The sequence below is a fragment of the Haliaeetus leucocephalus genome, unplaced genomic scaffold (assembly GCF_000737465.1).
Source record: "Haliaeetus leucocephalus isolate CR32 unplaced genomic scaffold, Haliaeetus_leucocephalus-4.0 Scaffold848, whole genome shotgun sequence".
Classification (NCBI taxonomy): domain Eukaryota; kingdom Metazoa; phylum Chordata; class Aves; order Accipitriformes; family Accipitridae; genus Haliaeetus; species Haliaeetus leucocephalus.
The window spans coordinates 9,050,831-9,075,890 of record NW_010973284.1 but is presented as its reverse complement, the minus strand read 5'-3'; the positions used below and the strand labels follow the sequence as shown (position 1 = coordinate 9,075,890).

At 44.7% G+C, this 25,060-nt stretch overlaps 2 protein-coding genes across 3 annotated transcripts in view; one reads left to right on the top strand and one right to left on the bottom strand.

Moving 5' to 3' along the window:
* Positions 1–5,404, top strand: part of LOC104841210 (chromosome unknown open reading frame, human C1orf228) — a 10,637-nt gene extending 5,233 nt beyond the window's left edge. Inside the window, exons 6-11 of the mRNA XM_010582727.1 lie at positions 354–476; positions 1,031–1,103; positions 2,110–2,239; positions 4,205–4,282; positions 5,072–5,177; positions 5,382–5,404. Coding sequence (XP_010581029.1) covers positions 354–476; positions 1,031–1,103; positions 2,110–2,239; positions 4,205–4,282; positions 5,072–5,177; positions 5,382–5,404 — 533 coding nt within the window. The remainder of the gene's footprint in view (positions 1–353; positions 477–1,030; positions 1,104–2,109; positions 2,240–4,204; positions 4,283–5,071; positions 5,178–5,381) is intronic.
* A 986-nt stretch (positions 5,405–6,390) lies between these two features.
* Positions 6,391–25,007, bottom strand: KIF2C (kinesin family member 2C). 2 transcript variants are annotated; one of them, XM_010582476.1, is made up of 21 exons: positions 24,921–25,007; positions 23,148–23,252; positions 22,868–22,916; positions 21,063–21,110; positions 20,060–20,179; positions 19,192–19,308; positions 18,693–18,793; positions 18,341–18,436; positions 17,090–17,144; positions 16,841–17,003; positions 16,465–16,555; positions 14,798–14,861; positions 13,542–13,633; positions 13,141–13,283; positions 11,439–11,643; positions 10,882–10,992; positions 10,310–10,377; positions 8,573–8,675; positions 8,379–8,495; positions 7,894–8,020; positions 6,391–6,568 (listed from the first exon to the last, which is right to left on the bottom strand). In XM_010582476.1, the coding sequence occupies exons 5-21, from the start codon at positions 20,157–20,159 to the stop codon at positions 6,492–6,494; spliced, it is 1,830 nt and encodes a 609-aa protein (XP_010580778.1). In that variant the 5' UTR covers positions 20,160–20,179; positions 21,063–21,110; positions 22,868–22,916; positions 23,148–23,252; positions 24,921–25,007; the 3' UTR covers positions 6,391–6,491. The 2 variants fall into 2 exon arrangements, with proteins under 2 accessions (XP_010580778.1, XP_010580779.1); XM_010582477.1 differs by lacking the exons at positions 19,192–19,308; positions 21,063–21,110.
* Positions 25,008–25,060: the final 53 nt, after the last annotated feature.

Sequence of the window (25,060 nt, the reverse complement as noted above, 5' to 3'; positions counted from 1 at the left end):
GGGCGGGCGTCCGTCCGTCGCCTTGACTTGTGGGGCTTGCGGCAGGCATGTGGTGTGCCGGGGGCGGAGGAACAGGTATACTCTGGTTTCTCTTCAGATCGCATAAATCTTTCGCCTTTTACTAAAGATTTCCGTGGAGAGGAACAGGTACGAGTGTCGAGGAATTTTTTGAGGCTCCATTTCGGTGGAGCTGCCCTTTACCTGGTCAAAAGCAGAGTGGTTTTATGAAACAGTGGTGGAAGCTATGAGCCTGTGGAATTCATATGATAGCGGCATCAAAATCTTGTTGTTTCACTGCAAACGCGTCCGAAATGCAAGTATGTCCCAGTGCTGACAGCCGCTGTCTCCTCCAGCCGTCCAGCTGCTGAAGGCCCTCATGGCCCTCGAGGTCCAGCCACTCCTGCTGAAGGGCCTGGTTGCATTACTGACGCCACCCAGGAAGAAAGCATTTACCTTCTGTGATGAGACCACCAAAGGTAAAAGAGCTGACCATGGCCTCCGAGTACACAGCAGGCCATGGCCTGCCAGGACAACCAGGGGGGTGTTTCTCCCAAGCTCCCTCGTCTCCTCCTGCAAGGCTCAGCCATCGCCCTGACTCGTACTGGAGGAGGTGCAGGGGGCTGCCCCTTGAGGCGAGGGACACTCCAGCAAGGGCTGCCCGGGTCGAGGCAGTGCTTGCCTGCAGCACGAACCCTAGCGTGCAGGCCTCCAGAGAGCCGTTGAGGTCTGCTGGCAAGGACGGTGAACAGTTCCAGCCCCAGGTGTTTCCTCCCCCCGACTCAGCAGAGCAGGCCACAGTGGCCCAGGCTCTCTGAGCTGTGGCTGTGCTGCCATGGGCATCACACGCACAGATCCTCACAGGGTACTACATATGATAGATACATAGCCACAGGGTTTCCTGTTTTCAGGTTTTCCTGAAAAAGCAACATCCTCCTTTTATGCTAGCAGTGTAACGCCACCTACCCTCCCTTCTAACATCTGAGAAGTGTTTCAAAGCATCACTCTCACCTTCCTAATGTTCCTCATGCAGATCCAACAGCACTTTGCCTGAGGGAGCCCGTGCTGGTGTATATTCAGCAGGCAGCTGCTGCAAAAGCCATTGGGTAAGAAACTCCAGAGGAAAATCTACAGGAGCATAAAAGGGACTTTAGAAAAGTGGCTTCCTTTGGGTAGGAAAGGACTGGGATGTTCCTCCCAGGGAGCATTGACCCGTTCACCTCTGGCACTGCTCTCTAAGTACCCCAGCTCTGCTAAGACTCTTTGTACTAGACTGTTCAGAGATGGGGGTGTATTCAGGAATAGGGTAGAGCCGCTGCCTGCAAGTAGCAATGCTCAGACCCTCCCTGCTACTGACTCTGGAGCTGGCTTGAAGTTTTATTTATAAGGATATGTGGAATCCCATCTGCTCCAGCCCTGTGTGCCTTCACAGTGTCTCCTTTATGGCTAGGCCTGGAAGCAATGTATGCATCCTGCCACAGCACAGGGCTGAAGGGTGCTATATTGCTCACGGCCACTGTATTCTCTACATAGCTGGGAGCCACAGCAAGCAGTGAAACACTGTTATTTAACATCAGCCACCCAATGGAAGAATCTAGTGCCTATGACTGACCGCAGAATCCCTAAGGAAATTCAGCTGCGTGTGCTAAAATTGGTTCATTCAGTTCATTCAGAATTTCCTGCAATGTCCACAAGGTAGTGCTATCAGAACACTTTTCCTGCAAAAGCAGATGACAGAAAGTGGTTGGTGGATGGGGAGACATACTAGAGTGTCTTCCAGGGATGTGCTCGCAGAAGTAATAGTAGTGATGTTTGAATCCTGGGGTTTTTGTGGTCACAAAAGAAACTTGCTAGACTTTAATACACACCAGGAAGCTCCTGCCAATTGTTAAACAACTGGTTCTCAGCAAGCTCACATGTTAAATGATTGCTAATCCCATGCACGGCCAAACATTTCTTGTTTATTTTGAGACTTTCCTGTCTGTTGGTGCCACTAAGACTGGGTGGGAACACATCATTTTCCATTGGGCTTGCACCAAGAGGCCCAGACTTAATTTGTTGTGTGCTTCTTCCCCCGTATGGGGTAGGGGCTGATGGCTTATCTCATTGCAGTGTATTAGCCAAGGAGTCAGCAGAAGTGGCTGAAGAACTGATCCAGCTGAAAGTAGTACCTGGCCTGATGGTTGCTCTGGGGAACCTGGATCATGTGGCCAGCCAGAGACATGCCAGCATCTCCCTGGAGGTACGCATGGTGGTACATGGCAGCGGACATCATAGCACAGGGTCTGCTCCCTGTGCACCTGAGCAGAAAGGCTCCTTACACTGGGATTTTTTTTCCCCTAATGAGGCAGGTTAACCCTGGCTGAATGCCAGGTGCCCACCAGAGCCATTCTATCACTCCCCCCTCCTCAGCTGGACAGGGGAGAGAAAATATAACAAAGGGCTCATGAGTCAAGATAAGGACAGGAGAGATCACTCACCAATTACCATGACGGGCAAAACAGACTCAACATGGGGAAAATTAACTCAATTTATTACCAATCAGAGTAGGGTAATGAGAAATAAAACCAAATCTTAAAACATCTTCCCCCCACCCCACCCTTCTTCCCAGGCACAACTTCAGTCCCGAATTCTCTACCTATCCCCCCCAGTGGTGCAGGGGGACAGGGAATGGGGTTTACGGTCAGTTCATCACACATTATTTCTGCTGCTTCATCCTCCTCAGGGGCAGGACCCATCACACTCTTCTTCTGCTCCAGCATAGGGTCCCTCCCACAGGAGACAGTCCTCCATGAACTTCTCCAATGTGGGTCCTTCCCACAGGCTGCAGTTCTTCACAAACTGCTCCAGCATGGGTCCCTTCCACAGCGTGCAGTCCTTCAGAAGCACACTGCTCCAATGTGGGTCCCCCATGGGGTCACAAGTCCTGCCAGAAAACCTGCTCTGTGGGCTCCTCTCTCCACAGATCTGCAGGTCCTGCCAGGAGCCTGCTCCAGCACAGGCTTCCCATGGGGTCACAGCCTCCTTCAGGCATCCACCTGCTCCACCATGGGGTCCTCCCTGGGCTGCAGGGGGACAGCCTGCCTCACCATGGTCTTCCCCACAGGCTGCAGGGGAATCTCTGCTCCAGTGCCTGAAGCACCTCCTCCCCCTCCTTCACTGACCTTGGTATCTGCAGGGTTGTTTGTCTTACATGTTCTCACTCTTCTCTCCAGCTGCTGTTTCTGTCTCAGCAACTTTTTTTTCCTTCTTAAATATGTTATTACAGAGGCGCTACCACTATTGCTGATTGGCTCGGCCTTGGCCGGTGGCAGGTCCATCTTAGAGCCGGCTGGTATTGGCTCTGTTGGACACATGGGAAGCTTCCAGCAACTTCTCACAGAAGCCACCCCTGTAACACTCCCCACCCCACTACCAAAACCTTGCCACACAAAGCCAATACACCTAAGCACAGCAGATGATACAGGCTTATTCACAAAGGCAAGAGTGACACTTGCTTCAGGAAAGAGCTGTATTTCCCCTCCTGTCTGCCTCCCTCCTGCCACTCACCACACAGAGTGCTGGGAAGCCAATGTTGGCCCTCGCACCTCTGTTCTACCCCCAGGCTTGCTGCGGGTAGCAAGCACATACAAAGCTAAGAGGCTAACCAAGACAATTTGCCTGAAGCAAGACACTAGCACAGAATTACAAGCAGCCTATTTTTTCCTGCTGGTGCTGGGTAAAGAGCTTTGGCCTGCCTCAGCACAGTGCTCTGCCTGCCTAACAGTCACAAAGGAAAGACCATGCTGTCAGTTGATGGGAAGGGCTGAATGAGTGATAGCTGAGAACCAGGCTGCTCAGGGTGAAAGAGGGTTTACAAACCTACCTGGTAATGCAGAGGGTTAGCGCACCCTTCCTCTGAGCAGGCACCAACAGCAGAGGAGGATGAACTCCCTGGCAACTACTGCACTGCCATCATTTCACCGAAACACCCTCCCTTCTCTTGTCAATGAAGGTGGGAACTGGCACTAGGGGAGAGGAGGGACCCACAATTTTCTCTTGATGTGTTCATGAAGTCCCAGCAGTAGCGCTGTCACTAAAGGAGGTGGGTCAGGGACTCACTGGTATGTGGCACAGGTTATATGGAACCACGTCATCCATGCAGCTCTACCCTCTATGCACACACTCACATCCCTTCTCCTTACATACCAACTCTGTTCTGTTGCAGTATTTTGTCCACACATTTCCCTTTGTGGAGGAGTGTGTAAAGAAGGCACTAGGACACACACTGTTCCAGCACTTTATGGTAAGCCTGCCTCCCTTATGGGGTTTATTAGTTGCCCTAGGACCTTGGTCTGTTTTTCAGGGATGTAGGGACTGTATTTCTTTTCACAAGAAATCCAATCTTACACAAGAGCCCAGAAATAAACAAAGCCACCCTTTGAGAAGCATTCACTTTCAGTCTCAGTATTCAGGAAGATAATTGTTCTGACTCAGCCCCAAGACAGAGCAAGGAGGGATCTCAGACTACTGCTATTTCTGTGACAGTGGGAATGTGATGTCAGAAATGTGAGCTGAAGGGCCACTGAAGCAAGAGGTAACCTGAGCTCCTCCAAATCAGGTCTCTCCTGACTCTAGCTCTATATCCTCCTAGTGGATATACAGATTAGTAAGCAATGCTAGGTCCAGCGAGGGAAGGTGGAACAAACAAGAGGCAACATTTTTTTCCTTGCACTCAGGCCTATCCTCCCTCACCCTAAGACACCAGGCAAGGCTAGATAATCCAAGTATAATAAAGTAACATCTGAAGTGGAACAGGACTGCCTTGCTTTAGTCCAAACTCAGTAGGGCATAACAGCCTTTTTACTCTGGATGTGCCATCTTAATGTGATGCAGGCAGAGCCTAGGTACAAGTCAGCTTTGACAGTTCAGAGGCCCTTAGAGCACTCAGCCCCACCAGTACCTAAACTGTTGATCACAAAGTGCCCCAGCTTAGGGGAGGATCCTGTCTGGGTTGAATTATCCCAGCTCTAGCTGCTTGTCACTGCTTGCCCACATTCCATTAAGGTCCTAACTCTTTTGCTGCCTTTTCCAGGACAGTCCTGAGACATGGTACACAAAAATGGATCCAGTCCAGGCTGAAGAACTGGCCTCCAATATAGTAGACATCCCCAGAGACATGGCAAGGATGCAGTCCAGAGGTATGTGCAGAGCTGGGACCACTGTCAGTTAAATCACATCCTTTACTTTCAGGGGTAGAAGGCAGCTCAGGAAGTAGGAGACTAGGGTGGGGGTCTAGGGAAAAAGGGAGTAACAGTAAAAGGATCCTTTTGTAATCTGATGTTTGTGTAGCTGCATCCTGTGTTGCTGGACCCAGAGCTCACAGGCCTGTCTTGTCCTTTCAGAGACAAGCCCTGGACTGAGCTGAACAAACAGAAAACAGAGGGCAGCAACACATGCTTCCTATCTATCTTCCCCCACCCTGCCCCTCTGCCTGCTCCTTCCCAGAGGACAGGTTGCATGGGGCCACCTGGACCAAGGTTGCACACAAGGGCCATGGCAGCACCTTGCTGCACCTGAGCCACGGCCAGCTTTGCACTTCTGCCCTCAAATACAGATCTTGCTGGGCTACTGAACGTGTATTTTAATGTGGCACGTTAGCCACAGGAAATATATGTGAAAAAATGTGAAGCAACATCCTGGGCTACCTTCAAAGCCTAAGTAAACCCCTATGGTACAAGGGAGTCTCACAGGGCCCCTCCTACTTACCTGATATCATAAGAGCTGAACTACTCGCTACATGCTGAGCTTTGCTCAGGTGCAGGGTAGGTACCCTCTAAACCAGCTTCCCCCGTGGCAGGCAAGTTCTAGCCAGCAGGATCTCAAAATTAAGAAACAATTTATTCTGAGTGATTTTTATGGACACATTACAAGTGGAAAGACTTTAAAAAGAAACTTCATCCAAGAAATCAGCCTATCTCTACAACACCAGCCAGTCTTTAGGGGCTGTTAGACTTTACCAATATCAGCAAGAAATATATTTTTTAGAGATAGAAGATAATTAAATCCAGGAACATTTATTTATCAAACTCCTTAAAATACTGGGTTTTTTTACAGTTACATATAGTCCGCTTTCTTTCTAGAAAAGCCAGACTCGCAACAGTTTTGCGATGTTGCAAGCACATCTGGAAAGGTTATATGTACACTAGAAAACTATACATGTGTATCTAGTTCTATTAGAGGAGACCATTGTCATTAGCAAAGGGCCAGATGCTAGACACATCTAGCAGACTCTCGGGTCCCCCTCCCCAAGCCTTGGAGGGGGTGTGTTTCTATCGCTCTGCTGAGTACCCTGATACCAGGCCATGAAGAGAGAGAGGTTGCCATGTTCACTGCCCTCAGGCACACGTGATCTGCAGACGCTCTACCACATTTAAAATAGGAGTTGGACAAACCACTGACAAACATGCAAGACATACAGAAGACTGCTTGTGAACCAGGTTTTGCTGTATTTACTAAGGCCTCTGCCGCCTCATCTGCTTGCTGGCTTGCTCCTCCAGTTGCATGGCAGCCCCCAGGGCATCCAACGTTTCTGTGAAGGAAGACAGTGAGAGGGTGACTGACCTGGAAACTGAACTCCCCAGCCCAGCTGTCCCCCTCAGCAGGGCTCTGCAAGGGCTACAGAGGAAAGTGAACTGGGCAAGAACTGCTCAGCCAACATCAAATCCTGCTGGGTCCCACAAAGCTCTTCAGCTGTACTTGTTCATTTCTACTCATCAACAGCTTGAAGCTTGCAGTTTGCAGTTCAAATGAGATACCACTAATCCAACCATCCCAGAGGGCCAGATTTCCCTGGCCTATAAGGCAGAGAGGGTAGCAGGGCATTTACTCTTACTGTCTTGTCACCACCCCTCCATGGTGAATGGAGGGGTACAGCTATCAGGCTGCATTTGAGGTGGGAGGACAGTCAGGGCTGTTTAAGAAAAAAGTCACTGTTTCATGTTAACAGTTCATTTTGATGCCACAGTTTTCAGCCTCATTAAAATAAAGCCTCACAGCCCTGTTTTTGAGGCAAAGACTATGCCAGCTGTAATGGCTCAAGTAGCAATCAAAGCCCAAGTTATTGCAACAGTGGCAGAAAAGTTACCAGTGTAGCTTCCCCTGTCCTAGTCAGGCAGTCTACCTACCCAGCACTCTGTTGCCATGTGTCAGCCAAGTTCCTACATCTGCCTTGCTGCCTCTCTACCACCACTTCAACCAGCATGGTCCAAAGGCAGGCAGGCAGTGCTCAGGGAACAGGCAGCCCACATCCTCCTGTACAGAGCTGGGAAGTCTCCAAACTGGGCCAGAACTGAACAGCTGGAGGGATTTTGTTGCACATACAGTAATACCCTATACTAAGGCAAAGGCATGCCAAATGCAGGTGCTGGCAGACATGGCATCTGAGTATATATCTGGCAGACCCTTGTTATAAGTGGATAGGTATTAAGGCCTGATATCCATGAAAACAGGAGTGGAAACAGTGGGCACACCCCTAAGAATCCCTAGAATGTGGCACTGGGACCTGTTTCTCAAATTCTGGTTTTTGGCCAAGGCAAAAGGTAAACTATATAACCAACTAGCCAAACATACTTCAGCTCATCTGCTCTTGGTGGATGTTGCATTCTGCTCAAGGGAAGGCAGTTTTATATGGCAGGTGCAAAGCAAGTGGAAGTTACTAGCCAAAATTTTACTTTGGAAAGTGCAGACAATAGGACATCTCAGATCTGTCCCTATGATCACCTAGGAAAGTGATCCAAACTGTAAGCTATGCAGAAGAACTGGGTGCTCAAACCCCCACAGGTATGCTGGTGTTACTTTCAGGTCTTTGAAAAAAACATTAGCGACAGTGCTAGTCAGAGACAGGCACTAACATACCTCTGACACCAAGAAATTTTCTTGAGCTTGCCTCTACAAAGAGGTTAGCGCTGCTCACAAAGGTCTCAATATCATAGTCTGGTTGCTCCGTGATTCCCAAGAGGTAGTCAAGTTCAGTCATCATTCTCTATATTTACAAGGATAACAGTGATGAGAAATTGACTTTCTGGAAATTCAATTAGTTTCTTCAAATCTGGCACTTAGAGCTAAGCTTCTACAGACCAGTACCAGTCAGTGCTCATTAGCAGCAAGTAGAGGTTGCTAGCTGGAGGGGAAGGGGGACCAGCTGGCCACAAGCACTGAAATGCCCCAGTTTAACCAGCAGGGCAGGAAACAACAGGAAAAAGTTGGCAGTGAGGATAAACACCACTGACAGCATCTTGCAGTACAGCCCACAGCCTACCCAGCAGCACTTGGCTCAGACAAGTCAAGGTGCTATCAACATGTAGAAGGCAGCCTGGGCTGGGCTTGCCTCTTTCACATACCTGTCTCAGTTCTCTAAGCTGTTCTACAACCTTCTCCTCCCGTTCACTAATTTGAGTCATAGCCTCACGAAAGTTGAACATGTGGGGAGAGATATCTTCCTCCTCATCCTTGGAGAGCTGCAAGAAACAGCCCAAGTAAGAACAGCAAGTTGTTCCCAGCTTTAAGATCTGTTCAGTCCACGACACACACATACATTGTGACCTGAGCCTTCTCCACTGGTCTCTGTTTCCTCATTCTCAGTCTCCATCTGATTCTGTGTTTCACCACCTCCATTATGAGGGCTGAGCTCTTTCACTCTGCAACAAGAAGAATTGTCACTCAAACTCTTCTTCCAGCCGTTTTTGGGCTACAGCATCACAAAACAGCTACTGCAATCAATCAGTGCTCAGCAAGAAACATTCATCTACACTTAAAAAGTTGCACATTACCACCCCCAGAACAAGCTCACAGGGGCAGAAACCCCAGAGAGCTGTGGGAAGGAAAGCTGAGAGATGTTTGTCTCCATGCCCAATCTAGGACCTCTCCTGGAGGGAAATGTCCAAGTACACAATGCTAATTGCCAGCAATGCCTTTCACAGAAGCTGTCTTCCACATGTCAGCTTGGTCTGTCATGACCAACTAGGAGAATTTAGTATGGAAAGAAAAGAAGTAAAACTTATTTTTCTCAGAGACCCACTGTGCCAGAATAGGTCTATAAGGATAAAAGCCATGGCTGATGACATGGTACTAGAGGTAGATGTCAGATACCAGCTGGGCAGTTCATTGCAGTTACTAGCATCAGCTTCATATTTCCAGTGAGTTTCAGCCTAATACCTACTTTCTTATAGCTTGAACTTTCCTTGTGCACTGGCTAAGAACCCAATAGGCCCAACTCAGGACTGGAATCTTACTGAAGCACAGTAAGTCAGATGTTGCATTTTGTCCTGTACTTTCAGGTGAGCAGGAATGACTTCCACCCGAAGAAAAAAAAATGTAACTTCAATCCAAACCAAAGCTGGGAATCTGTCAAGATTCAGTGTTCCCAAATGCTTATGACATGAATTACCATACATCCTTTCAGAGAGCGGAGTGCTTTCCAGGAAGGAACCAAGCAGCCTTTTGTGAACTAAATGAAGGAAAGCTACCAAACCTGACATGTGCAATTGTCATCTTGTTAACCTATGGCAAAAGTCAGTCATCTTTTTACTTGTCACCTCATTGGAGAGATGTAGAAGCATGTAAAGCAGAGACCAGGAGGCACTCACTGCTCTGTCACAGGGGTTCCAGGTATCAGCAAAACCCCCAGGGAAACCTGGGACTCAGTTCCTGCAAATCTACCTTACCCTGCAGGTACCCAAGGTCAGCCATGGGGCACTCAAAACACACACTCCCACCCTCTGCTTCGAGGCATTTGAGTTCTCCAGGTCCTTCAGATTTTGCACAAAGTCTCCAAGGTGCCATACCCTAATTAGTTCATATCAAAGTCCATCAAGAACACCAAGTGTTTTGTGTCATCTGTAGGGCCATGTCAGGGACACATTCTTGGCACACCACTTACAAATGAGACCCAAAGTACTACAAATGAGACCCAAAGTACTACAAAAAGTAAAAGGCACAGGGGTAATCATTCAGGACAGAGTAAACTCCCTACAAAAAAAAAAAAAAAACAAAAAACAAAACCAAAACACCACACAAAACAGGGCAGCTTGAAGTCTAGCATGAGAGACTCCTCTGAGGAAAGAACATTAATCACAGTGTTTAATCTCTATTATGTCTCACACAGAGAACACCCAGGCTAGTTTCATAAGACAGCTCTAAGATAACGTGTTCCTAACAACCAACCTCCAGATTGCCGTTACAGGCAATGACAAGAAAACTTTTGGTCAGAGTAAAAGCAGCCAAAACACCTTCTGCAACAAGAGTAGAATCCCCAGGTCAGAAAGGCCGTTACCTGTCAGCGTATCTCAGTGTGTTTAAGGTGTATTCACATGAACTCATGCCTGGAGAAATCATTGCTATCTGCAAACAGAACAAAATACCTCAGTGACTCCCACATCTGACTTTTGCTTATGTTAATGGTCCTACAGGTCTCACCAGGCAGCTAGGACATGTTAGAGCAAAGGGTCAGAGTTGAGACATTCTGTCAAGGCCATTTTTCTTTATAGCTTCTGTGGGACATGCCAGTGGCCCTGCATCCAGCTTTCCACTGGCTTTGTGTACACTCACTGTGCTGGACCCTCCACAGTCAGCAAAGCCCTTTGGGAGCACACCAGGCTCTACTGTAGATTCACTGTATGAAAGTGACTTCCGCAGCCCTGCTTCTACTGGGGCTGGGCATAGCTCACCAGTTTTTGATCTCAGTCACCATGGGTGAGTGGAGGAGGAAACTGTAAGACTTTTTTGCTGAGAACTGAAGATTTCTGACTTCAAAGTCCCCTCACACTAGAAGAGGAGCATGCAGCTGTTTGGTCAAATTGCAGAACCCATAAGCAGTGTGTATGTTTGTGTCATGCACATACTCACCATACAGGTCCTTGAGTTTGTTCCTATGAAAGAGTCTCTTAGCACCTGGGTCAGCTTGCTTTCCCGGAAAGGGGTATGAGATTTGTTCTGCCCTAAAGCTCGGATACATTCCTAAGAAAAGACAAGTCTTGTAAATGCAATATCTGCATCTCTTCTCTAACAGCTCTGCAAGCTATCAACCACCAATTGCTGGTAAACCCAACAGTCTGGAGAATCGTCATCTCTTGCTCTGAAAGTACTTCATAGCCTTTTAAATATACTCCAGGTATTTGAGTGTCACAGGACAGCTGGTATATCCATCATATGTAAAGAAAAAAAAAAGAGAACCTGAAGCTTGAAATGGCTGTACCAGCACCTGGCCTGACAAGACTGCACTGCTTTCCTGGAAACATTCTAAATGGAAGTATACACCACTTTCAGGGTTGTTAACATACCAAACTAGGATCTATTTGGCTGTTCTTTTCCCTTGCACTGGAAAGAAACAAAACAGATAACCCCAGAGTTGAACAGAATCCATGTGTTAATTAGCACTGTTTGCTCCCAGAGCTATAGCTCACCTTCAAAGCCAGCAAGCTCTTATTGATTTCTGCACCTTCCATTCGCGTCTGCCGATCAGCGCTAGATGTGTCTGCACCCCTCTCATTTCCTGCCAGGTCCACCAAGGAAAATTTGCCAAGCAGTTTCCCTCTTTGGCGTAGTATGATTTGGAAGCAGGCGTGTGACCGTGAAGAGCTAGCGTTTGCAAAAGTCTGCCCAGATGTCCTACAGCAAAGATGAAAACAAGCCTTAGAACTGTGTCACAGAAGACACAAGAGGTCCCAACAGCACTAGACAAGACCTGCAGCCATTAAGTTGTTTAACCTCCTCAGTTTTATCCCACACATTAATACCTCAAGCTTGTATGAATTATGGAATTACCTCTGATATGAGAGCACAGAAGGACTAGTGTGAAGAATATGAACCTGCACTCCAGTTATAAAGGTTTAAGACTATTTAATCTGCCTGGCTCAACTCAGCCAGCCTACACAGGAATGCCTTTCTGACTGCTAATGCCTTGCATGCATTTGGAGCTGGAAGACATACCTTTAGCACTGCATCTACCTGCCTCAGAGCAGGCCACATGTCATTCTCCTTAATGCAACTGCCATTACACAGTAAGCTCAGCCAAGCTCCCCACTAAACAGCTTTAGCTGTGCTAGCACATTACAGTCATGTTAAATCCTCTTCTCTAGCCAAGCTAGCTTGGCACTTTACTTCTGCTGTGCAACTGCACCTGCCCCATCACTGCAAGGCACAGACTGGAGTCTTATAAGTTACCATAAACCTCTCTGTGACCTTCGCTGTCAGTTATTCTCTGAGAAGGCTGGCAGGCTCGCTGTCCCACCTGTGTCCCTACTGCTGCGGGAAAGGGAGGGAGGTTGTCCTAAAGTGAGGCAGGAGTCTGAAATGTTAAACAGTTCTTGGCTGAACTGTCAGCCAAAAAAGCATGCAGAGCAGAGTGCTGAATGAGCTTTCAGTATGTGCATATCTGCACATGCAGTGTAATACAGAAGCCAAGGAGTTCTCATTTGCCTAGTAATGTTTCCATAGCAGTTGCAACTTAACCGAGACAGATAAGACATGGTAATACAGATTTTGGCTCCTGATTAAATACACCAGTATGATGGTAGTGTTGGCCCAACCACAGCCTTCCTGCCAGGATGATGAGCCAAGCCTATGGCTGTCCCTTGGCACCTGCTCTCAAGGATTCTTTAGACAAGATCCCTGAATGACATGTAGCATTTTTATTGCCACTGGAATACCTTGTCTGGCCTGCAGTTAAGCCAAAGCATTTTTGCAACTGTAGGTTGATGCCAGCTGCTCTTCCTTGATCTTGCAAGCCCAGAAGGAGCTACTTGTGCTCCTGTAAACTAGCTGATACTTCTAGAAAGCAGCCAGACTGCTCAGTTTGGCTGTGGCACCAGGGCAGCAATCTCCTCATGTGAATAGTTTCTCTCTTCTTGGAGTTACATGAGGACATATGAACCATGAACTCTGAGCTTCTCTATGGAAGGCAGGCTAAACCCATCCCTGCTAGCCCTTTATTCTGTAGCCATCATCTTGTACTCATGCAGAGGTGCTGTTCAGTGCCTGCCTATGACTGGGTACAACAAGCTTCTGTTTAAGTCTCAAAGCACCAGCTACAGACATTATATATTTTTTCTAGACATGGAGATACAACAGGACATGACTCTTCTTATTGGTTTTAAAGCACCAAACCTGCAGGCACTGCCCATCTCAATCATTCTGATGACATCCTCAGCGCAGCTGACTTGTCTCTCTTGAAGACCAACAACCTGGACCTGCTGCTTGCCATCCTCCAGGACTCGAAGCTTTGCCTTCTTATTCAAGAGGTCAAACACCTATATTCAGGCAACAAGATTGAGGCAAATCTGAACAAAGTCTCCTTGGAAGCATTTTGCACTGTCTTTATAGAAAGCTGTATAGAAACAGCACCTTTAACACAGCCTTCCAATTCAATTCCAAACACACCAAGAACAATAGACTATATAGAACTATAGAAACCGGTAAGTTTCACTCAGCTACTTATGAAACAGTCAAAGAAGTCAAGTCAAGATTTAAAAAAAAAAAAAGAAAGAAAGAAAAAGAGAGAGTCTTACCTTTCCATTGTATATTTCAAAGAAAGTCACATAGACTTCCAGGTCCTGACTCCTGTACCTGGGCTGGTTTAGGAGGAGGAAGACATCTTGTGCTATTGAGGAAAAGCAGAAGTTTAGTTAACTAGCTTAAAGCATGTTCTAGTTGCTACTTGATCTGCTTTCAAATATTGTGCAGCCATAAGACCATGTCTAGCAGCTGAATGACAGTTATCTTAAATGCTAGTGAAAAAACTAGTGCTGTGCTACCATGTGGAGAACAGTTTCAGCAGCATCCTCATCCAGGGACTGAAAACACACTGGGGCTACGGAAGTTTCTACTGTTAATGTCACTGGCAGACAGCAATCCTTACTGGCCTTTGGGGAACACTGGGATCCTCTATTGTTTTGGACAAGCCTGAAAAAGTCAGGTATTTATATTTCAAGAGCATCTTGTGTAAAGCCTAGAAAACATACATCCCTGAGCATCTGCAGTTGCTGCTGTTTGGAGACAATGTACAAGATTATTTGACCCTTTGGCTGGATCCAGTGCTGCTTTTCACAATTAGGCTTCAGACTTTGAAATTGATCTGAAAAGCAAAGGCTCTCCTTCACAGCCAGTCATAACTAATTTTCAGAGACTAGCAAACAGTTGCTCTTGTTTCAACTGCCTTGCTAGACAGACTAGTTTCACAATATACCTTTCTAAAGGGAAAGTAGAGGAGGTCAGGGTTCATGGTGTGTTCTAGGCATTGTATCAAGGAGGGGCTTTAAGCATCTGTTTTCTGAAATAATTTTGTATGTGCTAGGCTTTTTTGCATCTAATGCTTACAGGAAGAAATATAACACATACATTCATATGCTTTCTGTATAACAACCTTTATATCAAAAATGGGTAGGGTTGCGTTGCATTCAAGTTGGGTATCTCCAAACACCATCCTTATCTGAGACAAAAGCAAAGCAGAAGAATCAAAGTTAAATTGTTCAGCCCAGCAAATGCCAAACTAGAAAATATGTCATCTCTTTGCCTCAAAAACAAATATCTTCTGGTGAGTTACGTGTGGATCTAGAAACTTACAGGCTGGATGGAAAATATTTTGTGAAACTGAAAAAATAATCATACCTCCTGCAACAAACACCACTACTTATTACTGAAAACACAAATACTTCATATATCTTTTACTGGAAACATTTTAAATAGCCATACAAAACCAGATCTTATCTTTTTAAGGAAAACAAGCATTAATTTGATTTTCGTATCTAAAGAAGAATCAACTTACATGCAAAAGCATATATGCCCTTTGAGGCATTCTGTGCTCTCCCGGAGAAGTCTCCACCCATAGTCTGTGAAGACAAAAGACCAGAGGTAAGGTGTGGTCCAAACAAGTCAGGCTACCTGATTTTAGTCCCAAGAACATACTAGGAAGTTACCATATATACATATACGCTCCAAAGTCAGTGAGATGATTAGAACACAGTGCAATTCAGGATAAAATTAGCTTGCTGCTTCCCTATCAGTACAGAAAGAAGATCTGGACTATGCAAAACAACAGCTGAATGCCTGTAAGGCTCTGCAGTGCAGAATCAAAGTAGTTGTTCCTTCAAGGGGAAATGCGTGGCCTTGACAGTGCAACCAAATAGCCTCTGGTCAGAAGAAACAAAGCTTCATTTGTTAGGACGTAGGTTGAGTAACATTTTCAATGCTACTTGCAAAAGCTCACGTGATATCAAAACACATCAAACTTCTAGTGTAAACAATACCTTTAACTCCTTTGACCAAGGTACCTTTAATCTCAACAAAACTTTCCGTTGGTGCTATCCTGGTGACTTGCTCTACCACTTTTATATGCAACAGCCATTATTTAAAACACAACTCAGTATCATGACACATTCTCAATCTACCAGCATTTAATATGCAGCACTCCAGTCTCAAGGTACAGCTAATGTCCTTGCACTAGTTCTGCATCCTGGGATTAGGAAGGGAAAGTAACTTCATTGCCTATGATTTTAGTGCCTCACAGTTGTACTCCTGTAACGATGCACAAATGAGCTGCAATGGAGGCAGCCTATGTCCAAGCTTCTATAAACTTCCAAATTTCCTTCTGGATTACTGGAAAAGATCTACAGCTCGCTAGGTAGCACTAATGATAGGAGAACCTAGCCCAAAACTTGCCTCTAACACTGTAATGACAGCAACTGTCTGATTACTCAAACTGGCAGGCTAGCCTAGTTGAGATCACTGTGGTTTGAGGCAAAGGCTTCTTGCAGAACAAGACAGCAGATTTGACTCCACTATCATGCTGTGAGGGAAGATAGTTTCCCACTTTCCTTCCCTGTAGTTTCCAGAAGAAGAAAGTTAAAAAGACAACACCCTTGTTGAAAATTTAGAGAAGATCACCTCTGAGGCAGAAAACACAATCTTTAGGTCTCTTGAAACTGCAACTGGTAGACCAGAAGGAGTGGTTAGAAAGTGAATACACTAATTTGCCCACTTCACAAACAATACCATATCACTTAAATGTTTATCTGCAACAAGAGGCTTATTCTTCCATAATCGATAAAGTCTTTGGAATGCCTCTAAGCTCAAAACACAGTACAGACAATAGCCTTTGTCTCAGATGTAGGCTAATAGCCCCACTTTGCAGACTGGAGTTAGTCAGACAGCCATCTGAGGCAAGGTATAGCCATGACTAACATGTCAGGACATCTTAAGTCTTTAAAATCCCAGCTATGGGGGGGATTTTAGTATGATTTTCCTCACAACCTTAAAGGAAACCCACCAATATGTAAAACTACAGAAAAAGTGCATTAACAACTGACAAAGCATTAGCTTTAAGACAATAAAACCAGGATCCAAACTCCTTACACAATCCTACTAATTATCAACATCAAGGACCTTTAAAATACTTGAAAGCTAGAAAATTCAAGACCTTGGAGAAAAACTTACATGTGTCTTGCCACTGCCTGTCTGGCCATATGCAAAGCACGTCGCCTTCCCACCCTCAAAGATGGTCTCCACAAGAGGTCTAGCAGTAAACCTGGATATTCAGAAGGTAAAAGACAGTTAAGGCAAGCATTTCACACCCTGCTTCATCAGTTTTCCTAAAAAAAAAAAAAAAAAAGGGGGCAAAAAAAAGCAAATCCTTAGGAAATCAGCAGGGCCATGCCAAAAATAACCTTTAGACCTCTCAGTCCTTTGGTTTCCTCCAAAAAGGATTTTAATATTTATTTCGGGTAGCAGTTTCTTTAAGCCAGGATGCCATCTAGCCATAGCTCCATGCTGTTAATCTTGAGAGTTGTTACCAGTGAGAAGAAAGCATTACCTGTATACCATTTCATTAGATGAGGATTCATCAAATGAAAAGTCAAATCTAAATGCTTGGGTATCAAGGTATTTTGTTAGGTCCACTTTCTGCTTTGGCTCATGCACCAGCAGGACACTCTTGCTCGGAACAGTAATCACATCACATTCCTTTTTTAGAAGTTCTGTTGACAGAAAAGACCCTCAGTGTTAACAAGAATAAGCAATGTCAAACTGCTCCAAGACACAACTGCTTTGTCAGTACACTCACCTTGTTTATTGAGAGGGCGCTTCCTCACACAGACACAAATCCTATGTTCTTCTATCTAAAAGGAAAGTAAGAAAACAAGAATTATTTCCCAATGACACCCACACCTACTTATTATTACAGAGAGAATGATCTGATGCTCCCTCACATCTACTTTTCTATATACTGGTCAGAGTTGTCTCTGCTACTGATCAGAGCCACTCATGCAGGGATGTAAGTCAAAGTCTGTTCAGTGCAAAAGAAACACTAAAAACAATTGACCTTTATGTAGCATGCTCCAACATATCAGGTGGAAATGCTGCTATGCTATAGAAAGTGCCCCAAATATTCTGTATGAGAATTAGTAAAAAGTTTAGTCCTTGGCCAGCTTTCCAGCAAAATCTGTGATATCAATACTGCAATTATGGTCAAATCCAGGCAAATTATTATTTTAGTTTACCCTAAACTAAAGGTATTTTTTGACCTGAGTTCTTTACTAATGCAGTAAGTTTAGCTATTTGTGCAGCATAGCTACAGATCAGCTGAGTTTGGGTGAGGCAGAAAGGAGATGATGACAAACTCTTCTTCTGTCATGCAGTGATACGCACACAAACAGCTGGTTCCCAGCCCCATAGGATGCAGGCACACAAACCACCTAGCGTTCTAAGCTAGTCCACACCTGCTTTTTTGTTTGAACTTAAATGCTGTCATTTTTCAGTGACCATAACAAAGTTTTGCTAGACAGGGACTACTTGTTCTCAGGTATTAAACAATGCTACCTCCATAATTGCTGAAGACATTGACCGAGCCTGGTTTTTCTAGTTTTTGACCTCTACTTTTGTTCCTCTGCTTTTTGACCTAGTTTAAAATTACTTCATATGTGACTTACATACAATAACACTTTCTGTAATAGGGCAATAGTCCATTTTAAATTATACCTATACCTACAATAAGCTAAGCTGCTATGTAATAGGCTCTGCCATTTACAAGCTCTGAAAAGTACTGATGTTACCACACAAATCATTGCATGATAATTGTTAAAGTGCAAGCTCTTCACTAGTGACATATGCAAAGTAATGCAAGGCAGCTTAGCTTAGCCCTAAATAGGGAAGGTAAGTGACCTCACATATACCACCAGGTGCCTCAAGCACACAATATGCTCAGAGGATTTCCAAGGTGCAGTGATGCACTAAATTGCTCATATGCTAAAATCTTCAGTACAAAATAAAGAAGTCTGTTTACCAGCTGCAGTTAGTAGCCTCAGTATTTACTTACTGGGTCAGTTATAGATATTGGCTGGCAGTCTAAAGTTGCTCTGAATTCCTTGATCATCTGTGCAAACTCCCAGTTTGGACAGCTGCTGTCAAATTCCTGCATGGAAAAAGCCACAGATGTGAAGGTAATTAACCTGTTACAGCAAAAAAAATCCCCAGAGCATACTAAACAATCAGCTGTACACAATTAGAAATATTTCACAAGATCCAGAGCTTTCTGAAACTAGAATCAATCCATCCTTATGTACAGCTTTGTAAGAACAAAGCCTGTCCAAAATATGGTTTAGTTTCAACTATTGTGATACACTGTCCTATAGAATTTCCCCTTACTGATGTATTGCGGAGTACTCCACCTGTGCACGTTTTGTCCTGATTTCACTAATTTGAGCTCTCTTTTCTTCTCTCTTGTTTTTCATTTTCTCCATCTCTTTCACAATGTTAGATATTCTCCGAACTAGGTAAAATAAAAACATTTCATTGGATAAATTTTCATACCAGGTTTTAAGCACAATACAAATATTTCAACTTTTCCAGGTTGCTGACAGAATAACTTGTACAGGAAACAATCCTCTTCAGAAGGATGGTCATGAATTTTGCAGCACTTCCTTCCCAAACTAGATCTACCCATCACAGAAACTGCCTAGGAAGTCACAGTACCACTCTAAAGGCAGCATTTGAGGCAATAGCACTATAACAGAATTACACATTTGTAATAACAAATACTCAGGATATTCAGTCTTACTGCCAAAGCCACCTTTTCAAAGCTTTAGTCTCAGACTATACAAAGCAGCAATCACATAGCGATGCACTGCTGACTTGCTCAGTCAGTTCTTACCCACTGCTCCCTGGTACCTGGGCTGCCTGAAGAGCTCATTCTAGCAGCAGGCAGATGATCCTCTGTATTTCCATTTACATTTGTCAGTGAGGCTTCTGGAGCACAGTGCAGCCTGCTAGTCCTGGTTCGGCCAGCTGCAGAAAGAAGCCAGACCAAAACCAATAATTAGATCCCAAAGATCAAGAATAATTTTGTAATTTCTAAAGCCTCACAGACCACAGGCATTCCTCAGCTCTGATTCTGGATCAGTAGAGAGAACTAGCTAAAACCTGTGGTAAGTGTTCAAATAATTTTTTAAATCCTGTGCCAATCACCAACTTTTATTCAAAGCTACAGATCAAGGCCACGCTGACTAGACAAGAATTTAGTATCAAGCCTCTTATTTCAATGTCTTTGCAGAACATAATAGACAAAGGATGCCCTCAGCTATTCGTAGGGTAGGTCTGGTAAAGATAAATAACTACAATTTCATAATTCAAGTAGACTCAAGTTCTTGCCTTACTCAACCAGTATAGGTAAAACTACTACCAGTCTAGTTACAGAGCACATTGTCAGCAGTATTAAGGTACCTCTCTTCCCACTCTAGCCCTGTGAATACCACTTTATGCTGTCAAGCAGATACCACATCCACCCACATGCACAACCGCAGCTCTCTGGCTAACAAAGCACATCATTATTCAACAACATTGTTTCCAAAGTCCTTTGAGAACCCCTTCAGGTAGGGCCCCTGGATATTTACAGAGTGGCAGACCTCTAGGTCTCTCTTGTTTCATAGATGAAGGCACAGAGGTTGCTCCTCCCCACCGGGATTTGCAGTTTACCTAATGAAATGCATACAAAGCATCTTGTTTCATAGTAAGAATTCACTGGGCTTTCTCCACTCACCAGGAACTGATAAATTGTTTCTGGTTTGTGTAGAAGTACAAGAATCCACCCCCATCTCATTTTCCTGGAGGCTGCACTGAGATTCTGTGATAACAGACATCCTGGAACGGCCACGAACAGCTTTGGAAACACAAATTCAAGGTCAGCATCATGCCTCAGACACTCGGACATTTACAAGTAATCAAATGCTCACAAAATGCAGAACAGTGGGGAACAAGGTGTGGTTAAAAGGACCATTTCCAGATCTCTGATGCTTTAGCCAAGTGCAGGACAAAACAATGTAGGTGGGTGAAAAGTGATTATGAAATACAGCACTACAAAAAAAGCGAACAGTTCATTCCAGATTTGCGGTTCCAGTGAATTTCTTTCAGATACCACTAAGGATTCACTAATATGGCAGTTCCAGAACCTTAATACCTAGGAAGGAGGAAGTTAAAGGTCAGGGAGCTGGGAAATCCTCTGAAGCTTCACACTTGCAGGCCTGTGTGAATTAACTGTTTGATTGTGGCAGTAGTATTGCAGTCTGGCAACTGGTCATGGGCAGCATCACGCCCACCATCACAGCACCCACACACAGACAGTGTGCATGGTGCACAGTGGAGTGGGAGCTTGATAACACTAAATTCAGCTAAAAGACTCTATATAATCACAACAGCAAATCTTTGGAAAGGGTCCTTTTGTAGGCAGTCTCCATTGTCACATCTCAAGGTATATTTCTTTCACTGAGTCCAAGTCTCTCACAAAGCTGCCTGGGGAAGGGATTGGAACATATACCTCAATAGATTTGTAAAGAAAACAAATCTGATAGGAAAAAATTAGAAGTGTGATATGAAAACTAGAACTACCTTCACTTCTAGCAATCACAAGAATTTATCCAGAATTAATGGCTATGACTTTAAAGGACATTAGATTTGTTTCAGCCCAATGGTTGATTTCAATTATGGAACAAATTCCTTACAACTGTACCCACAAAATTCAGTCTTCATATCTGTTAACTCTTTACCTGGAATCTTTTGCTCAGGTGCAGAGACATTGGGTGTCACTGCCACAACTTTAGGAACAAAAAGCATCAGTTTCATTATGCTCAGAGATAGCATTTTATTCCATTTACTTTTGTCACACATGCCCACACCAGGTCTCACCAAACTCAGCAGCACTTTTTCTGTAAATGCTAGTGCTCCTGGACAGGCATACCAACTGGAGGATTTGCTGCATCTAAATGGGCTTGATTCAAGTGATTCTTGTACACGAGGCTATTCAGCATCCTCCAAAATTCTTGTTGATTCCGAGGACTGTGGCAATATTGTTTCTTAATTCATTCTGAAAGCACTGCTTCTGCTTCTCTCACTTTCCTGAATGAGATGGAGACAGACACCTCCTGATCTTCTCTAATTTGTTTAGCCCAAGAACCAAAACTTGAAGCCAATGTTAGCTCATTGGTGCAGTGCAGAGTTTGCAACAGGACAGATACTCACTAACTCACGGGGTTTAGCTAGCTCTAATAACAGATAATAATATTTGAGGAATACTGAAAACACTGATTCTTTCCTGTACTCTGAGCAGGTCTTCAGGGACAAGACTGTGCCAGTAGGAAAGACAACAGAATTTCAGATTTGCCATTAGATTCTATATGTCAGGAAAGCCATGACCTCTGTGAGGACATTTTTCCATCAATCAGTGACTGGATTAACACACCTTTTTTTTTTCTAGCTGGCTATCCAGCTCCATTAAATGACCTGTCTAGAGACAGTCATAACTTTTACCACTTCATTTTGCTTGCCAGTTCACAAAATTTATGGAGAGTTTTCTGGATTTGAGGAAGATCAGGATGCTCTAGTACAGAACAGCTTTTTACACTTCAAGTTTCTCGGACTACTCCTGCCTTTCTGATGCAAGGGGATTTGTATTGTTGTCTTCTGGTACCGGCTTCCCTCTCTTGCATTGCATACAACAAAAGAGGCCAGACAAGCCCAGATGTTTTGTTTACAGCTCAATTACATGGAAAAGCACAAATTTTGGCTAACTATGCACTTTAGGATAATAATTAAACTAGCAACCATTCAACCTCAGCATCACACAAGTGTATTACAAATAGACCTGTAATGCTGCCACTTGCAATTCAAAAAGTCAAAAGAGTCAATGAATAAGCTAAAAGAAGGTAGAAAACATGGGAGTTTTCTAACTCCTGACACCTCAGGAAAAACAATTCCTTAACAATCCCACACTGTGACATCTCTATCTTTTCCTTCTGGCTTTGCTCAAAACATTGTTCTGACATAGAGTCACTGAGCTATGGCGCACCAGCTGGCACTTTGCCTGCCTGGTCTGAAATGTCTCCAAGGATAAAGCTCTAGTTATTGTCTAGGGGGACTGCTTGAAGGGGAGACATCCATTTGTCACCGCTATTTCTTTCTTGCCCTTTCCACTCTCATTTGGACACTTTTAATCCTAATAAGTGCCACTTACCTCTTATTGTTTGTGGCATCTGCAAAACTCCATAGGAAACTTTAAAACTCACTGCAACAGTAACTGCCTAGTGACATTTAAAGCAGTATCAAGGAATAACTACAGCAATGCTGCAGAAAAGGGCAACACATCAACAAACCCCAGCTCACAGGAACAGGACAGCAATCTGTTAGCAAAGTTTCTGCACTCCGGAGTGCAAAATGTTGGTATGAAACGATATGCTCTTGATTAGCATTGCCTGAATGAGCAGCCTTATGATGCACAAAAGTAGAATATTATGTCTACAATGAAAGACCACCACAGTTTCACAGGGGTATAACAGACAAGAGAACATTTTCTCACCTTCCCGTGGAGCAGGAATTTTTGAAAGGGTTGTTCTACGCTTCTGTTTCTGAAAAACAATGAATGCTGTAAGTAATCAGAGTAAACTGCAAACACCTAGCACAGCACTTCAAGACAACTTCTTCACAAGGACAAGAATTTCTGACCAAAGTCTTAACTAAGAGACAAAAAAGACAAGTTAGAGACCTCAAACTTGAAGACTGAGGGTATTGCTTATAACGACCTACGCTGTTGATGCTTTAGTACCTTAGGAGAGACTAAATCACTTTAAAGCACTTACCTGTACAGTTACATTCTCTTGCAAAGGAAGGTTCTCTTTCACATCTGCAGCAAGCAGTTCTTCTGATAACTCAGGATTTATTGTTATCACATCATCAATCTCAATCTACAAGAGCAAAGACAGGATTTTACAGAGTGGAATATTGCTGCTACCGCTTACGGCATTTTTCTTTTTTAACCTTGACTTTCAGTACAGGCAAACAAACCTGACCCACTGCCTGCCAAATATTAGGTTAAAATTGCCTGGAAGGGCAACACAGTAGTTCATATTCTATTTGAATAATCTCATACATCCAAATATGCTGGAAGAAATGTGCTAGTTAAGCCATTTACCCTCATCTGCCAAATACCACGCAGCTCTGCAGGTGCCATAGAACACTTCTGAAGAGATGGGCAAAGCACATTTGGCATCAACTGCTTTAATCTCTTACTGCTAATCTTAGTAAATCTCAGCTGCTCTGTGACTTCTGTGCTAGGAAAGCATTAAGTATTTACTGTGTGATTGTGCTTACTGAAATAAACTTCAAAGAGCTGCTTAGACTTTGGGAAATTAAGGATTCAGCATTTAATCCACAAGTCAATTCACCTGCATTTTCACTTGCTGTTGCAAGTGATTTCACCTAGGGCCAGCTACTGCCTCCTGCCTGACCCTCCAGTGAAGTCATAATCCTGCCTTCACCACATTCTGCAGCGCCCTGGCGCAGGCAACCACAGGGCAGCGAGAATGAAGTGGGGGCAGGCGGCCAAGGGCAGGCTTGAACACAAAAGACAGCAACTTTCTCGGTTCAGTTTTTCAAACCTAACCCCCCAGAAGAGGTTGAAAGCACATGTACACAAAAACTCCAGTATCACAGCAGCTGGCACTGGAATTCACCTAACAAAGCAACACAAGCACCACTCCAGGAAGTTCTTGAGTTCTCAATTCACTTTTAAGTTACTTAAATGAAATAAGAGTCCATAAAAATAGCAAAAACAAGGACATGAACCCCTGTAAAATGTGGAGATACTACATTCTAACGTAAGAAAAGTAATCTTTAAAATTTCATTTATATGGAATCTGTAAGTATCTAACTGGAAAGTGAATTAGCTCAGAAACAGGTATATGTAGACAGTATAATATATAAGTGTACGTAAGTGTATATACACAGTGTATGTGTAAACATATAAGAAGATTGCTGAACTTTGAAGCATCTTCATAAAGATTTAGTATTGTAACACATGCACGCAATTTAGCCAGCAATGACATCTGAATCTGCACATTTTGCATATATGAACCCAGCATACACATAGGCAGTACAAGATCCCGTTTCAAAGAACCAGCCAATAGCAACTTTAAGATTTTAACTAAACTGTAGAGTATATATGTTTCCAGAGAAACCAGCAGGACAAGCATGTTTGCTCATTACCAAAGAAGATTTTGTTAAGTGGCAGGATTTCAGCCGCACCAACTTCATGTGCCCCAGACTCTCCCCGCCCCCACCTCACACAGGGTGTATTTCACGCCAGCGCAGAGACTCGGGAAATCAAAGGGAGCCCTCTTAACGCGGCACACCATGTCCTGGGGAAAGCCTGAAGGCCATTGCCAGAGACACGAACAGCCCCAGAGCCGGGAAAACCGGGACTCCGGGGCGTTCCGACCGAGCGGCCGGCAGCTCGCCCTGAGCGGGAAGAGCCCGGCCTCGGCACCGCTCCGCTGCCGCGTTCGCGCCTTACCCGGGCGCGTCCATCGCGTCGCCGTAATTGCGCAGAACCTTGAGGTCAGGCCGTCACTCACCTCCTTGCCCTTGACGGTGCCGCCCTCGCACCACTCCACGGACACGGAGGACCGGTCCGGGTTCACCGTCTTCACCGTCGCCTTGTGGATCAAGCCTGGAAGAGGCCGGCGTTGAGCCCCGGCCCGGCCGCCCCCCCCCC